Source organism: Patagioenas fasciata, chromosome 16 (assembly GCF_037038585.1).
Source record: "Patagioenas fasciata isolate bPatFas1 chromosome 16, bPatFas1.hap1, whole genome shotgun sequence".
NCBI classification, from domain to species: Eukaryota; Metazoa; Chordata; class Aves; order Columbiformes; family Columbidae; genus Patagioenas; species Patagioenas fasciata.
The window spans coordinates 8,052,136-8,067,606 of record NC_092535.1 but is presented as its reverse complement, the minus strand read 5'-3'; the positions used below and the strand labels follow the sequence as shown (position 1 = coordinate 8,067,606).

Here is a 15,471-nt window from a genome sequence, read left to right as displayed (position 1 = left end):
AGTGAAAATGTCAGACAGTTTGTAATTGTTCTTTTCAGATCAAATTGCACAGTTGGCTGCTAACCTGAGAAAGCCATTGTCTCCTGGAATGACGGGTCGTCCTGGGCCAGCGGGTCCCCCGGGTCCTCCCGGAGCTACGGGGAGTGTTGGGCACCCCGGTCCTCGCGGTCCCCCCGGGTACCGAGGGCCAACAGGAGAACTCGGTGATCCTGGTCCCCGCGGTAAGACTAAACCAACCCCCTCCTCTTTTATGCCCACTGAAATCAATTGCAAACTTGTACTAATTTCAGCAGAGGAGAAAAGATCAGGGCTTGGGCAGCCAGTGGAGTTCTAGAGGGCAGTTTAGGATCTTTAGGGATGCAGTGTAAGGAAAGACACCAGTGGTGTCCTGAGGATTTTGAGTACAACTCATTGTTGAAATTGTCTCTTTGTGATTAAAGGTGACACTGGCGAAAAGGGAGATAAAGGACCCGTTGGTCAAGGTATCGATGGGCCTGATGGCGATCAAGGACTTCAAGGTAAGGCTGTGCAAATAACATAATAAACCACAACTTAAGGCTGAACAGGGACAGCTCTGTGTATCGTTGGCAGTATATTATATACAATTTGTCCCTGTAATCTTTATAGTAGGGTCCTCCAAAATTCAGTTCATGCTTCTGGATCAAACCAGAGAAATCAGGGACAATATTTCTTTGCACCAGAAACAAATAAAACTTCCTAGTGTAATGATGTAGCAAGTACTGCGGTGTTGCTCTGTACCTGGCTATAATCCCAGTCCCTGAAGTCATGGATCCTCTTTTGATAAGTATTCAGAGATTAATTTATGCAAATTAATGAGTATCTGTTAGAAACTCAAATAATATTCTTTCTTTTGCTCACCTATTAAAGCAGCTTTTCTAATTGCTATTATATCTGCGCAGTGATTAAGTTAAAGGCACCAAAATCAGGCTTTGCATCTATGTAATTTCATAAACCCAGAATATTTATACCCAGTTGTCTAAGATTCTTCCATGAAATAATTGCATTAATCCATAAATGTTTTCTTTCCTGAAGCACGTAGAAAGAGGCTATATCTCACAAATTAGATATTGAGAGCATTTGTCCTACTCATGCAATGTAAGGAGATTAACAGTAGATGCAGTTTATCATTTAGATGAACAAAAAGGATCAGGCACTGTGTCTCTATCACAATTAAGAGAGGAATGCGGGTTTATACACCAGCTGATACAGCTGTCCCTCAGGGAGACAGAAGAATAGTTTAAAGTATTAAAGAAAGCTTCAGTAGCTTGCTGTTACAGAAATTAGCATTTTGTGAATTATGTTTGGCATCTGAAGGAAAAAATATTCAAAGTATTCAGGGACGACGTAAAATAATTCTAGTTACAAGTTACTTGGTGTTATTCATGGAGTCCTACGCTAATGAGGCAGTTCTGGGATGGAATCCAGTTCTACAGCAAACAGCAAAAGTCAGACCAGACACATGTGGTGACAAAAGCACAACACTAAAGTTCCGCCTTTGACTCTACGGAGGTAATTGAAGTCAAAATGCCAAGATAGTTCACAAAATCCAAAAAACATACTTCAGATTCAGGCTAAATTTATTCAACACCTTGTACTCAATAAGGCCACAACAAGTCTGACGTAGAGACACTTAAAATATTTTAAGAACTCTAAACGTAACACACAGTATAGATATATTTATATTTTTTTTTTTAAAGAAAGGAAATCATTAATGTAATATTTTTCTCCTTCTTGTTTAGGACCACCCGGTGTACCTGGAATTACTAAAAACGGCCGTGATGGTGCTCAGGGTGAACCTGGTCTGCCGGGGGATCCCGGTACTCCCGGTGCTATTGGAGCTCAGGGAACTCCTGGAATATGCGACACGTCGGCTTGTATGGGAGCTGTGGGAGCATCGACCTCCAAAAAATCATAAACCAACAGTACAAGAAGTGGAGAAGTGACTGAATATTTAAATAAATGTTGCATTGTAAGAATACAGACAGAATCCTCCTAGTGGTAAATGGACAGATGTTCCTTCTGTTCTATAAAGTGGAGACTTTGACACAGTTCTAGGAAAAAGCAAGCAGCAGACGAAAACTTTAATTAAAAGATGCTGTATGAGTATTTTTCTCCTCCCCCCAAATATTTTCCAGCATTTTTACTGCTAAACAACCTCACCTTCCCTTTCTCCCTTTGTTCACAAGACCTGCAAGAGAAAGTGTTGTTCCTTTTTTACCATCATACCTGTAACTCTAAGATCATGACATTTCACAAATTTGCACAAGACACGTGTTGTTAAGGTGTTCAGGCATCCAACTGCTAATTAAATCAGTGAAAATGAGGCATTTAAATATCCCATATTCTAATATCTTAACATTCTGGCCCAAGTAAAGACCATAGCTTATGTATATGCTGTCAATTGTCAGGTTTCAGATTGCACCTCAAATATTTGCCAAGATTAGTAAATATTAATAGTAATCCTCTTGCAATCAAATTCTGCAAAAGGTGTAATGTATATATTTTAATTTACAGGGGAGAATTTTTGTAGATTTCCATATGATAATAAAGGAAATCAAGTAACAGCATTTTCACCACCTCTACTGAAGCTATTTGCACAGTAAGTGTGAATGAAACCCCAAATAAGACAAGATGCTCTTTTAAAGTCCGGCCCAAAACACCTGTATGAACTGTTGTAAAAATAAAAGGAGAATTTTTTTTTAACCTTTTCTTTGTGATGTTCTAAGTGTCATTAAACACCCCAAATTAACTCGGCTGAACTCCATTCCCCAGAACTGGTTTTACTAGGATTGTTTGGAAATAAACTGCTGCAAAATTGCCCATACCCGTGATTTAAAACACTATTTATTTTGAGACACCTTTTTGTACTTCAAAACCTGCTAGCATCATCTATATAAAAACCAAAATAAAACCACTCTCAGCTCACATACTATTCTATTTCTGCTCTATATACTAAAGCTTATGAACAAAGAAGAGTCATATAAATCTTTAAATATGAAAATAGTTTATGCATTTAAATAATCTGTTTACAATATGCCACTCTCGGATTAAAGTAACAACACAAGAAACTATTGGACAGTTGTGTGACAGACATTAAAAACAGCGCTGTATTTAAAATAAATGCTAACACCATTGTATTGCTCTTCGGGGCCAAGTATGTCAAAATATATACGGCAAATGAACTTCATAAGATCAGCACAGTTTCAAAACTATGCACTTAACCAATATAACATTTACATTTTTAATGGAAAAAAAAAGGGCATTATAATTAATAGCTAACTTTAATTTCTTTTTACACTTGAAAATTACATTTGCATCTAGTCATTAAAAGAACAGGACTGACATTCTACAACTATTCTACAACTGTATTAGATCTTTAAAAAAAACAAAACCTCACACAACAACAACCAAAAAAAAAAGAAAAAACTCACAAAACCAAAATGAACATATTTGTAATAACTAAAAGGGAAAAATACTTGGCTGTCACGACATTTTCTTGCAGCTTCTGGCATCAAAGCCCTTTTAACAGAGCAATGATTGCTATTGCTGGTAGTTAACTTTCATTTCCATTTTGAACAAAGAATGTTTTCTTTAAAGCTCTATTTATATATTTTTACAAGTTCTATTTTGCAATTCATATTCAGCATGTAAAATAAAATAGGCCTTTGTTAATTAAGCCACACTTGTCATACGCTTCAAGGCGGGCAGTTCAGACTACTTGGTCTCCATAGCTGTGCGTGTTTTCCTGCATTGGACACGTTACAAATGAGTCTGATCGTGCTGTTTTTAGTCGCCTGCCTGTTTTACCACAGAACACAGTCTCAAATTCCTAAAAATCAAAATACAAAAAAAATAAATAACAATGAGATGTATGGTTTTGTTTCACTAATGTCTTAAAAAATCCCTAATAGACCTTGAACAGGAGACGCTGAGGAGCCATTGCAGTGTTTGACAAGCAGGTTTTCCTCTACACACTCCATCTATTCTCTGAAGATACTCAGCAGAGCCAGACCCATCACTTAACTACTAGTTCATGAAAACTAACTAGAAGACAATGCCGTGAAATGTGGGAAACAGAGAAAATTAAGAGGAGAGGAGGGAATGGCTGAAGAGGACTTCAATTCACACTGGTGTCCAGCCAGTATGATACTCAGGAATTGGGCTAAGCTAAAAAACAAAAATCTGTTTTGAAAACCCTGAGGACAGCTTATGGTTTCATACTACTGAACTGAACCAGCTAGTTAAAGAAAAACACAACAAAACAAACCCCACAACATTTTTAAAAGAAGTTTCAATGATACAGTGGTCCTTCACAAACAGCATTAAGCAGAAGCATTCCAGATACTTTTAGTGTAAAAACATTTCATACTCTCTCAAGAACAAAAAAGAAATTAGATTTAAAAACCTGTTTCAGAGAGTCGCCGTGCCTTTCCTGAATGTACTTCAGAAACGCGGTTGTCCATTGTAAAGTTGTTGCTTTATCAGTGTCGACAGTACAGAACGGGACCAGGAGATTCAGCTCATCACAACAAATCCGGATTCTGCGCCTGCAGATAAAAACAAAAGGTTTTGTACTGATGGGTGAGAGGGAATGAAAACCATGAAAAAAGGAAGACTCCTCACAGGCGCTACATAACTACTGACTGCAGAGACTTCTTTTTGTTTGCTACAAGCTTGATATTTGTATATCAGTCACGTTATACCCAGGCTACCTTATCTTCACAGAATTGGTTAAATGTTTTGAAATAGAGTAAAAAAAACCAACCACAATGAAACATACGTATTTCTTTTCTCTACCGCCACCAAACCCTCACCACCTGCACTGCTTTTTCTTGTAGGTAAAACAAAATATGTCAAATTTACATTTTACTCTGGCTACTGACAGGAGTATTACAGTATAAGTATTTTACGCCTCAAAAACTTTATCTTGCCACTTATCACGGAAGTTACCTCCTGTCCCTCTCCATGCGGTTGTGTCTTTCCCTTCGCTGGGCGACCCCGTCCTGTGTCACACTCTGCATTTGCACGCTCGCCCCGGGTTGTGCCGCCTGCCAGGTTCCCTGGGCAGACACAGAGCTCTGGCTGTCATCACACATATTCTGAATTTCGCTAAGAGGTTTGCGATCAATGTTTGTATCCGATGGGTTTACTCGGCTGCAACTTCTCCTGTTTATTGCTTGCTTGCATAAGGTATCTTCTTGGAAAAACAAAAAGAAGAACCTATTTATAACTCTCCCACTAATCACTGAAAATATTGATAATGGAAAAATTGTTTTTGGTCACTTATGTGACATGATCTTTGAAGCTTTACTGCCAACCTACATCGACTTTTATAGTAGCACACCTCCATCTGCCTGCTCTTTCAAAATCCACCTAACCTTTCATGAGCATGTGAGGCCATCCCTTAAATGCTCTTCAGTTTATTCTGACTGGATCTGCTATATCAACTTTGGGGTCAGAAAGTGTAGAAAGAAACCAGTTGTTTATTCTAAGCCCAAATTTTCCAAGGTACTTTGCAACCTCAGGTTTTCTCATGTCAAGCTGGAAGCGCTAAACAATTTTCAATGTACAGCTACAATCATAGATGTTGAATTTTTTTGGAGTCCCATATTGCCTATAGTACATCTCAGACATAAAACCCATGTCATATGATTCACTAAAATCAAATTTATTCTAACAAAACCACAGAAATCCAGAAAAAAATGTAGATTTGAAGGCCAAGAGAAAGCAAAGTAAAAAGATGATGAATGGTTTACCTCCAACTTTAATCCAGACTTCCTCAGGCAAAGCTTTATTCATAGCACCTACTGTCTGTTTTGTGGATTCAATTTCCTGATAGCAGAAAGAGAATGTCTTGGGAATCCCCAGGTCCTGATGTTTGGCAGCTTCCAAAATAGTGCAAGATGTTCCAGAGGTCTGTGAAAACCAACAAGGAAACACTTAAAAGGACTATACACATAAAAAAGAGACTATTTTGATATCTTCATGCTAATTTCCCAAGTTTTAGCCCCGTGATTCAATGTGTTGTATCACAATAAATCTCGATTACTTCTGCACACAACCACAGGATTTTGACAGACCGATTAATCTTTCTGCGATACCCCTGACATTTTCAACTGCCATGCTATCAAAAAACCTTTTTCATCAAAAAGAATGACAAAAAAAGGTACCATAGAAAATGGTACTGAGTGTCTGTTCGTCTCGCGGAAATGAAGCTGAAGATACACTGATAAACCCGAGGAAAAAAGTATCTAATCTAATGACCTCCTCGTCGTCACCTGGGTGCACGTTATTATACATGCCAAATGATTAATTTGAATAAGTATTTTCAATGGTTTTGACATAAGAATAAATAATTTGCATTACAGATCATTTTGATCATCCCTATTTCAATGAAGTCACACTTCAACACAAACCTTTAGAATTATATTACACCTAAGAGGTTAACTAATAATTTGAAATTAGCAGAGTGCCACTAGTGATTGACGGGTAATGACGTACCTGTGTTTGTGGAGGATTAGCACCTCCAGCAGTAGAACACGTGTTCATAGTAAATAACGGATATGTGAACTGTAAAGAAGGGGTGGCAGGTGCAGTCTTATTTTTCCCTAATGCAGGACACTTGTTCTCTTGCTGATGAAGAGGAACACCGATCAGTTCTGACGGCTGCCGAATCAATGTTACTAAACTTAAAGAAAAAAATCAAAATACAACAACAACAACAAAATAGACCAGACTGACTACTTGAAAACAAGTGCAGAAAAATTTAGAGCTACACATACTTTGGTAATTATCAGCAAGAAACCACTTTCATTTACTATAAACAGAAATCATTGTTATTGCCATATTGCTTACTTCAGGGACAAAAAAAATTAGCTGAGAAGGTATTTTATTCTGTGCTCTAACAATTCAACTTTATGCCTCAATGAAAAGTTTTATCAGCACACTAATACAGGTACAGGGCCAGACTGTAAAACACTATTGTTGCTCATAGTTCTTCCTATAGTCAGGCCTCCACATTTCAATGCTAATCAATTGCTCTTAATATTTATTATGATCAAAAATCTACTTTGCTTTTAGCAACTCGCATGTCAAAACTAGGCAATGTTCTTCTCTCACCTCTATATACATTACATGTTGTTATCATGAATAAAGTTGTAAAGTAATTAATTTTGGAACTACATGGTGACCATTTATGCAACACACAGGGGGTATAATCAGCAGAGCTGCACCTACGTTTGACTGGCGCAGTTTAAAAAAGCCCAACCCATCATTTTCATGTAGTAAAAAAAATACTGTTCTTAGGTTTAGAAAAACCAGTTTTGAACTCTATGATATACAGTTTAACAACAAAAACTAAAATTAATTGCAACACACTTGTTAAGAGTTACTCCAGATTCTTGGGGTTCTTGACATCTGGGGTTTTCTGTCTGGATGCTGTTGAATCTGTCTTCCAACCGAACTCTGACTGCAGATTTAGATCTAGGCTCTGGCGCCAGTGCCGAATTTTCAACAAGTATGTTTCCTTTATTCGTCCCACCAAAATTTTCACCATGTTTAACTTTTACTAAACTGCGTCCTGGGACCTCTACAGAGCCACTGTTGGGCGTTTTATCTGTTTGGTTCAAAGGGAGGTTCGACTCGCTAAGTAACATCATTCTGAGCTCCTGAAAGTCGGTGTAGCCTAAACGTGGGTTTGAACTTAGCAAACTGCTGTCAGAGGGTAATCCCGACTGACAGATAACTGGGTAAACCACCTGGCTCCCAGAGCTGTTTGATGAACACCCCTCCTGACTGGCGCTCACTGAGCTCTGGTGCAGAGAGGAGTCTGTAGAATTACCAAGGGAGGAGAAAGAATTAAGCCTAGTTTCCACTTCACCTTCACTAGCTTGTGCCTCCGTATGTGAGTAAAGTATGTGCTGCAGCTGCGTATACTCAATTTCCATCATCTCCACCAGGCTGACGTCCGTGGTGGTGAAGCTAAGATTGTGCTCACCAAAGGCAACGTCACTTGAGCCTCCGGGTCCGACAGCAACGGGAGCGGGGTCGGTAACACAAGCTGTGCTCTGAGGAATGGAAGTCTGAGGCTCCTCTGGGGCCGATCCTGACATGACTACAGTAAACCTAAGCAGTTACCAACGGTTCTTTTCAACAGTAAACCACAAAACCTGCAAGAATTAGCGGCGATACCCATTAAAAAAGGGTGGGGGGGCAAAAAAACTTGCACTTCTGCATGGCCACGAAGCAATATGACAAGGAACAGGCTCCTGGCAGTGTAGTGCTAGGCGGTGTCACCGTGTTCCCCCCTCCAGGTGACCTCCCCACCCCCAACACCAGCACAGCTGCTCACGAGAAACGGCTTTCACCTGCCAACACTCGGGCTGGGCCGGGCGGCTCTGGGCTCTCTGCGGCCTGAACCTCCCTCAGGGGAGCCCCCTGCGCCTGTGGGGCCCGGGGAACGCCGGAGGGTTCAAGCCCCGGCCGACAGGAGCCTTGAGGTGGGGGGGCACCTCGCCCCCCACTCCGCCACGCCCGCCGGCGGAGGCGAGAAAGAGAAGGCGGGGGAGACGGAAAGACTGAGAAGGGGAGGTGGAGAAAGGGAAGGCGGAGAAGAGGTGGGGGAGAACGGGAGCCCCCCGCCTCCTCAGGCCGTCCCAACGCTCCGGGCACCGGCCAACGCGCCCCAACCGCCGCGCGCAACCGCCGCCCGCCCGTGAGCATGCGCTGCTCCCGCCCCGCCCCTCAGGCGGAGGCTCCGCCCCTCAGGCAGTGCCGGCCCCGCCCTCAGGCGGAGGCTCCGCCCCCGCCGCCGCCATGGCGGGTGTGGGTCTCTGGTGGTCCCGGCGCCCCGCGGGGAAGGGCCCTGGGCAGGGGCGCGATGGACACTCGGCCTCCGCCTTCCCGGCCTGGCCTTGGGGTTTGTGTGCTGCCCAGTCCCGGCGGCGGTGGAGCGGGGTCTGTGAGGATACGTCCAGGGGAAGCGCCGAGAGGCCGGGGGGGGTCCTTCATGTCGCCATCTCGCACCCTCGGGCCCCGTTACGCTGAAAGTGACGCCGGTGATGTTCCTCCAGAAACGAAAGCAGAAGTGCGTTGTGCACGCTGGACTTGATAAGACACTTTTCCCTCCTCGAATCCTGTAGAGTCTGCTTTACAATGCATAAAATTACTATATTCTAGACGGAATCATCTTTCTGCTTATATTTAAACCTTTTACAGGTTTTCATGTAAAAATTTACAATTTGGAAAGTTAACTCTGTACAAACAGACAAGCCGAAAATAGTGATTTCATGTTAATCAAAAGTTTGATCGAAGCCAGTGAATTATTTTCCTTTTTCTTGCAATGCATGATAATAACCCAATACCAATTTTAGTCTCTGTAAATTGAGTTAAATGATGTTAAATTATGTTATCTTCAGCCTGGTTTTACTGTCTGCCGCAGTGCAGAACGCAGGAGCCTTGCTGCCAAATCCAAGTGCAGGTCATTGTGAACTATAGAAAGCTGTGGTTTAAAAGAATCTGTCATTAGTGTCGGTCTCTGCTGTTGTTTTTTGTCACTCCATCTGTGGGAGGATGAATTTACTGTGCTGAATCGTCAACAGATTCCCCAAAGTGATCTGTGCTAAAGGAGTTTCCTAGAAGATGAAAAGCCACACATCTATTTTATAAATAAAAAAGGTCAAGGAATTGATAAATAGTGTGAACACAGTCTTTATTAAATTCAAAGCTGACCTGAATGAATTAATATTTTTTATTTGCTTTAGGTCTTTTGGTGTCAACTCTACAAATGACTAACTTACTAATTCTAATTTTTAAAAATAAGCAGAATTAGGGAACGTTTCAGAACCCAGAGGGAAATCACAGGCACAGATTTTCATATGAATTTTGGAATGTCTACAATTCATCACTTGGTAGTGATGTTTTCAGTCCTCTGTTAAATAATAAGGAAATGAAACGCATGTGCCCTCAGTCTCTTGCAGTGACTCCTGTGCCTTGTTTAGAAGTTGTATTTGGAAAATAATAGGCACATACAGATTTAAGAAAAGGACAACAGTTCTCTGTAGATGTTTATTCTAATTACAGTAACAAAAACCTGTGAAGTCCCATATTTTAAAGTACAGGATATATTTTGCCCATATAAAATAAAATTTACAGAAATTTCTATCAAGTAAACCTAAACAAACACACTTTTTTGCATACTTTTATGTATGTCTTTAAATTAGAAACATCTCATTAGGGGAAAAAAAAACCTTACACCACAGAAGATGTTTGCATTTAATACCAGCTCTCTGCATTTTAACATTTTGTCTACAGGTTCCGAACCCCGATGACCATTTCAACCAGCAAATCCTTGGTGTTTAAGGACTTCCAAGATGCACCAATATGAACTGTAAAATCTGTAGTGAGATACACAGCATACGCTACTTGTCACTTAGTCTTCAAGATGCGAATTTTATAGGAATCTGATTTCACATTTCCAAAACTATTTTATAAAAAATATCAAAATATTTACCCAACTGTTAATCTACATGGTGAAATAAATTAAGAGGGGTTTTATTTTATACTTTAGAATTGCATGCTTGAAGAATAGACGAAAAGTACGATGAAATGTATTTCACAGTGGAAAACCTCTCTCTTGAACAACACCACAAAGTACCAAACTTAATGCAGTAACATCTTCAGTGGGTATTTTATATGTACTACCAGCCTAAGGAGGGTCTAACAGAAAAATAGTGACAGGGTTGGTTTTTTTTCAAGAGCAAAACACTTTCAGAATGAAAAGCAAAATCAAATGGGAGTATTTCTTAAGTCTATGGTAAAATTCTGCAAAACCAAACCAAACCAAAAACACATGCTTCACTAAATCAGTTCAAAGTAACAGATTTAGTGGCCTATTTAACTAACTTCTTTCCTTTAGTAACGAATTCATTTGTAGTCTTAGCCTTTTTCAAATAAACATCTGATGGTTTAATTTAAAAGTTTTACTGGTTATCAAGGTGCTACTCAGGTATGTTCTTTCATTACAGAATTGTAAAAATGTGACATTTAAAACCCCTTGGCCTCATGAAAAAAAATTAACGACGACTTTGTTTCTTTGCTGTATGTTTAACAGATGGATTCTGAAACACAAAATACCTGGATATAAAAAGGGAGATAGTGCACTTGAAGCTTATAAACATTCCACTTTCAAATCCTCTGTCAGTCACAACTAATTATTAACAGTGTTCTTCTGCAGCCTTCTCCTAAATACACACGACCCTTCTGCTGGAAAATAAACAAGACAGCAACAGTTGGACGCCTTTGTTCAAAGCGTGTGCTGGGGAAAAATGTTGACACCAAAAAATCACGTCAATGAGATGTAAAGGTATGGCTCCTAAGGTCTGGATTAAATTCTCTTATAAAATTACAATTCAAGTTACTGGAAAACATAACTTTATAATCTTAAAAAGCAATATGCTCTTCTTAGACTTTTTTCCATTTTGGTACTGTAAATGGAAATATAAAGATGCAAGTAGAAAAAAACTCAAAATTTCAGTACAGGTAATGCTGTGAATTTGTATAAGAAAAACATTATGCACAAAATGCAGCAAGTGAAAGTCCAGTATGTCCTTGCCTTTTGTCTATTTGAGTATTTTCATTCACAGTTGTTCAAAAATTGCTAATTTGTCCATATGTTTCGTAAGGCTAGTTGTACAACAGCATTTTTGTAAAGGTGAAAATATACAGTATATACAGATGTTGACTCAGTCCTTGCTGTGTTGTAAAAGTCTATTATTTATGGGAAATAAATGATCAGTCCTATTTCTAGGACTATAAATGATCAGTCCTATTTCTAGTCCTATTTCTAGGACTGATTAGTGGAAGACGAAGCCTCCATTTCTGTTGGCTTCGGAGTTTCCTTCGGTGTTTCTGGCTTTGTCTCTTTCCCAGTTTCCTTACTCTTGCTCCGATCTTTGCGATCTTTTCCCCTGTCTCTGTCCCGGTCTCGATCTCTCTCTCGATCTCTGTCTTTTTCCCTGCTGCGATCCCGGTCCCTGTCACGGTCTCGGTCTCTGCTCCTTGATCGGTCTCTGTCACGTCTCCTGTAGGATTCTCTGTCCCTGGTTCTTGTTCTCTCTCGGTCTCTGTTTCTTTCCCATTCTTTACCCCGCTCTGAATCCTTATCTCTGTCTTTGTTCTGGTTTCTGTTTTTGTCCCATTCCTTGTCTCTGTGCCTCTCCCAGTCCCTGTCTCTATTCCAGTTTCTGCCACGGTCTCTTTCCCAAGGTCTGCCATGTTCTCGCTCCCTTCGCCTTTCCTCAAAGGGTCGACCTTGTCGATTATCTGCTTGCTGAGGCTCTGGCTGATCTAAAGCCTTGTCTTTATTTCCTCCTTCGTACCTCTCTCTCTGTCTCCCTTCAAATGTCTGGCCTCTAAATTCAGGATTTTTGCCTTCTCGGAACTCAGGTGCTGACCACTGTCCTTCTGACTCAGATCCTTGTCCAGAAATATTGGGAAGAGATGTAGATGGTCCAGCTTCCTCCCACATCTCTTTTCTGTGGGATGGTGGATGGCTTGGAAGGTCCAGGAGTGGTCTTGGGGTTGACTTCATACCTTGTGGTGACTGACCTTGGAAATGAAATCTAGAAGGGGGAGGTTCATTCTCCTCTGGAAACATTGCAGGTGCGGCTCCTCTTGGTCCTCCAAACTGGAGTGGGGCTGGACCTCTCTGGTTGGAAAATCTGGGTGGTGGACTCCCTCTCCGTTCTTCAAATGGCTGTGGCAAAAGTCCTCTTGGACCAGGCATATGATTTGGAGCTGGACCTCTCTGCCCTTCAAATTGATTGGGGTGAGGCCCTCTTGGTCCCCCAAAGTGACTTGGGGCTGGACCTCTTGGCCCTCCAAACTGAGGGCCTCCTCTCTGTCCTTTAAATGGAGCTGGTGAGGGTCGTCTTTGACCTCCAAAAGGAAAAGGCGAAGGTCCTCGGTTTCCCATAAACTGAGGTGGATCTGGTCCTTCGAACTGTCCTGGAGGCCCCATCATTTCATTATATTGGGGATCTGAGAATTCCCTTTGTTCCATGTGAGGTTCCCTATGATCTTCAAACTGAGATGGTGACATTCCTCTTGGAACACCATGATAAGAAGGGGCCGGGCCCCTATTATCACCAAAAAGAGATGGTGGTCCATGTTGTGTAGAAAATAAAGAAGGAATGGGACCCTTTTGACCTCCAAATCTTCCAGAGGCAGGTCCTCTTTGTCCATCATTATTTGGAGAACCATGCTCTTCAGAGAACTGTGGTGCCGGTCCTCTAAAATTAGGTCCAGGAGGTCCTCCGGGTGCATTGAGCATCATCGATGGTGGGGGCCCACCCTTCTGCCCAGACAAAGAAAAAGAAGGTCCAATTCTGTTTTCTTCAAAGTGCTGTGGGGTAGGTCCGCCCTCACTCTGAACTAATGGAGGTTCAGTTTGTTCTACAAACTGATGAGACTGAGGATTTCTCTGTTCGTCATATTGCATGGATGAAAGACCTGGGTCAAAGTGACCAGCTACCTGTTCCTGAGAAGTAAACATTGCATTTGAAAAAGAGTCCCTTCCCATTAGTTCTTTTGACTCATTTGACCACGATACTTGATGCATATCTTGCAAAGACTGACTGTCATTTGATGTGGAGAAATTAGGCTGGAAAGATGTACTTGGAGGTGTTGGAAGCAGCACTTTACGTAAAGGTTTGGACATAGAAGGTTCTCCAGAAGCTGCATGACTCATGTTTTCTAAATTAACTTGAGCAGTGTTTTCAAATTTGCTATTAGATGCCTCTTTTTGGGACACCATAGAAGATGTTTCACTTGAAACCCAGTTATCACCACTAAAACCAGGCTGAGCAGCAGAAATTAAAGTTTTCTCTTCCATACCAAGGGAAGTCTGCAAAGCATTTGGGAAACTTGCTGGAGCCATTTCAATTGTGACTATCTCATTTTGTACCACCTGTGGCTTCATTCGAGAATCAGCATTGTCATTAGTCTCCGTGGCCATCCTTCTGGCTTGTCGAGGGTCTCTGTTCTGCCTTGGGTCACAGCCTTGGTTTAAAACTTGTGCTTGCTGGTTTAAAGATGAAGGTAGATCTACTTTTTGCATAGCCTGCTGGTCCTGATGGAATAATTCACCTTTTATTAGAGAAGATTTTGGTGGTGGTGACATCAAAGCATCAGACACTGAAAAATGAGCCATCGAAACACCAACAGCTGCTCTTTGTTGTCTGAGGGCTTCTTCTTGTTCCTCTAGTTGTCTCTTCTGTTCTTCTATTTGTTTGTTTAATTCTTCCAACATTTTTTGCTGTTCCACCAAGGAGGAGGATGCAGACAGATCAGGCACATACGAAGCAGGTGTTTCTGAAGAACTGCTTTTAGTGTCTGAATACATTTTGTTAGGTAAATCATCAACAGTCACCTTTGCTTCTTCCAGGATAGTTTCATCTTCTGGATCGTAGGCCTCATCCTCTAGTTCTGCTGTATTAGATAACTTTTCCACATTATATCGTTTCTCACTTTCACCAGTCTGCATTTCAAAAGCTTTCTCTGGACCATATTCTTCTTCAGGATCATAGGGTCTGTCATCCTCCTCCTCTTCTATAGCTTTGTCTTTTGACATCTGTCCAAACTGTTGCACAATGGGATCTAACAAAGGAACAGCCGACATTCCTCCATCAGCAGCAGCTTGGCCTTCCTGATTTGAAGACTGGACAGTTTCAGAATCTTTAGCAAGAGGCTCAAAAGTTTTCTTTTTGCCAAAAAGCGTCTGCAGGATGTGCTCGAGAGGTGTGGCGGTTTTGGAGGATGAAGATGTAGCAGTAACGGTTGCAGAAGCAGCAGTTGAAACTGGTGGTGCTACCGTAGTTGTGGTTCCACTTTTAATCGAGGACAGTATTTTTAATACTGAAGGTGTAACTGCTGAGGTGTCTGGAATGGGAAGCGGAGGTGGAGGTGGAGGAGGAGATCCAGGTGGTGTCGTGCTTACAGTTGAATCTCCTGAATAAATTGAGTACTTCGGAGTTTTCTTCTCTTGCAAAGCAGCTAGTGGCCCTTTAGAGAACAGTGACATTTCGGTTTCCTCATGTGCTTGAATTCTGCTTCGCTTTTCCTCCATCTTTTCCGCTTCGATGCCAGTTGCAGGACGTTTCCCTTTCTGACAGATAACCAATCCAAGAATTAAATTGGGCCGAGATGACTCAAGACCTGAAAGGAAACAGAAAGATTGTATACGTAAAAACCTAATTTTTAATTATGCTTTCAGTAGAAACTTATTTTATATAGTGGCAGCTACAAAAGTCATAAATATAACAGTTTTTCTAAATTCCATTAGATGACCTATTGGCAATTTTCAGTAGTCCATAAGCATACACATCTATGTTTCTTTACTTTTTATATATATTTGTATATACTAAATTTTTAATTCCTCCCCTGATATTTCTA

At 41.0% G+C, this 15,471-nt stretch overlaps 3 protein-coding genes across 6 annotated transcripts in view; 1 reads left to right on the top strand and 2 right to left on the bottom strand.

Annotated features, from left to right (window-relative positions):
• COL9A3 (collagen type IX alpha 3 chain) overlaps positions 1-2,724 on the top strand; it is a 35,187-nt gene extending 32,463 nt beyond the window's left edge. Inside the window, exons 30-32 of the mRNA XM_065849774.2 lie at positions 39-221; positions 441-518; positions 1,761-2,724. Of these exons, the coding sequence (XP_065705846.1) occupies positions 39-221; positions 441-518; positions 1,761-1,936 (437 nt within the window). The 3' untranslated portion in view covers positions 1,937-2,724. The remainder of the gene's footprint in view (positions 1-38; positions 222-440; positions 519-1,760) is intronic.
• Positions 2,725-2,796: 72 nt separating this feature from the next.
• On the bottom strand, positions 2,797-8,691 carry TCFL5 (transcription factor like 5). Of its 2 annotated transcripts, none has more exons than XM_065849775.2 (7): positions 8,388-8,691; positions 7,399-8,189; positions 6,523-6,709; positions 5,778-5,937; positions 4,972-5,218; positions 4,427-4,568; positions 2,797-3,850 (listed from the first exon to the last, which is right to left on the bottom strand). In XM_065849775.2, the coding sequence occupies exons 2-7, from the start codon at positions 8,130-8,132 to the stop codon at positions 3,731-3,733; spliced, it is 1,590 nt and encodes a 529-aa protein (XP_065705847.1). In that variant the 5' UTR covers positions 8,133-8,189; positions 8,388-8,691; the 3' UTR covers positions 2,797-3,730. The 2 variants fall into 2 exon arrangements, with proteins under 2 accessions (XP_065705847.1, XP_065705848.1); XM_065849776.2 differs by having other exon boundaries at positions 7,399-8,134.
• A 1,362-nt stretch (positions 8,692-10,053) lies between these two features.
• Positions 10,054-15,471, bottom strand: part of DIDO1 (death inducer-obliterator 1) — a 49,944-nt gene continuing 44,526 nt past the window's right edge. For all 3 annotated transcript variants that reach the window (XM_065849610.2, XM_065849613.2, XM_065849612.2), the window contains one exon: positions 10,054-15,234. In XM_065849610.2, the coding sequence (XP_065705682.1) occupies positions 11,864-15,234 (3,371 nt within the window). In that variant the 3' untranslated portion in view covers positions 10,054-11,863. The remainder of the gene's footprint in view (positions 15,235-15,471) is intronic.

Bases quoted from the DNA above. Each gene is read 5' to 3' on its own strand.
- TCFL5 (XM_065849775.2), bottom strand. From the start codon at position 8,132: ATGTCAGGATCGGCCCCAGAGGAGCCTCAGACTTCCATTCCTCAGAGC. The intron at 5,938-6,522 runs GTACGTCATTAC...TGGTTTTCACAG, and splicing joins CTAATCCTCCACAAACACAG to ACCTCTGGAACATCTTGCAC. The intron at 4,569-4,971 runs GTAACTTCCGTG...TTTTATCTGCAG, and splicing joins CGCATGGAGAGGGACAGGAG to GCGCAGAATCCGGATTTGTT.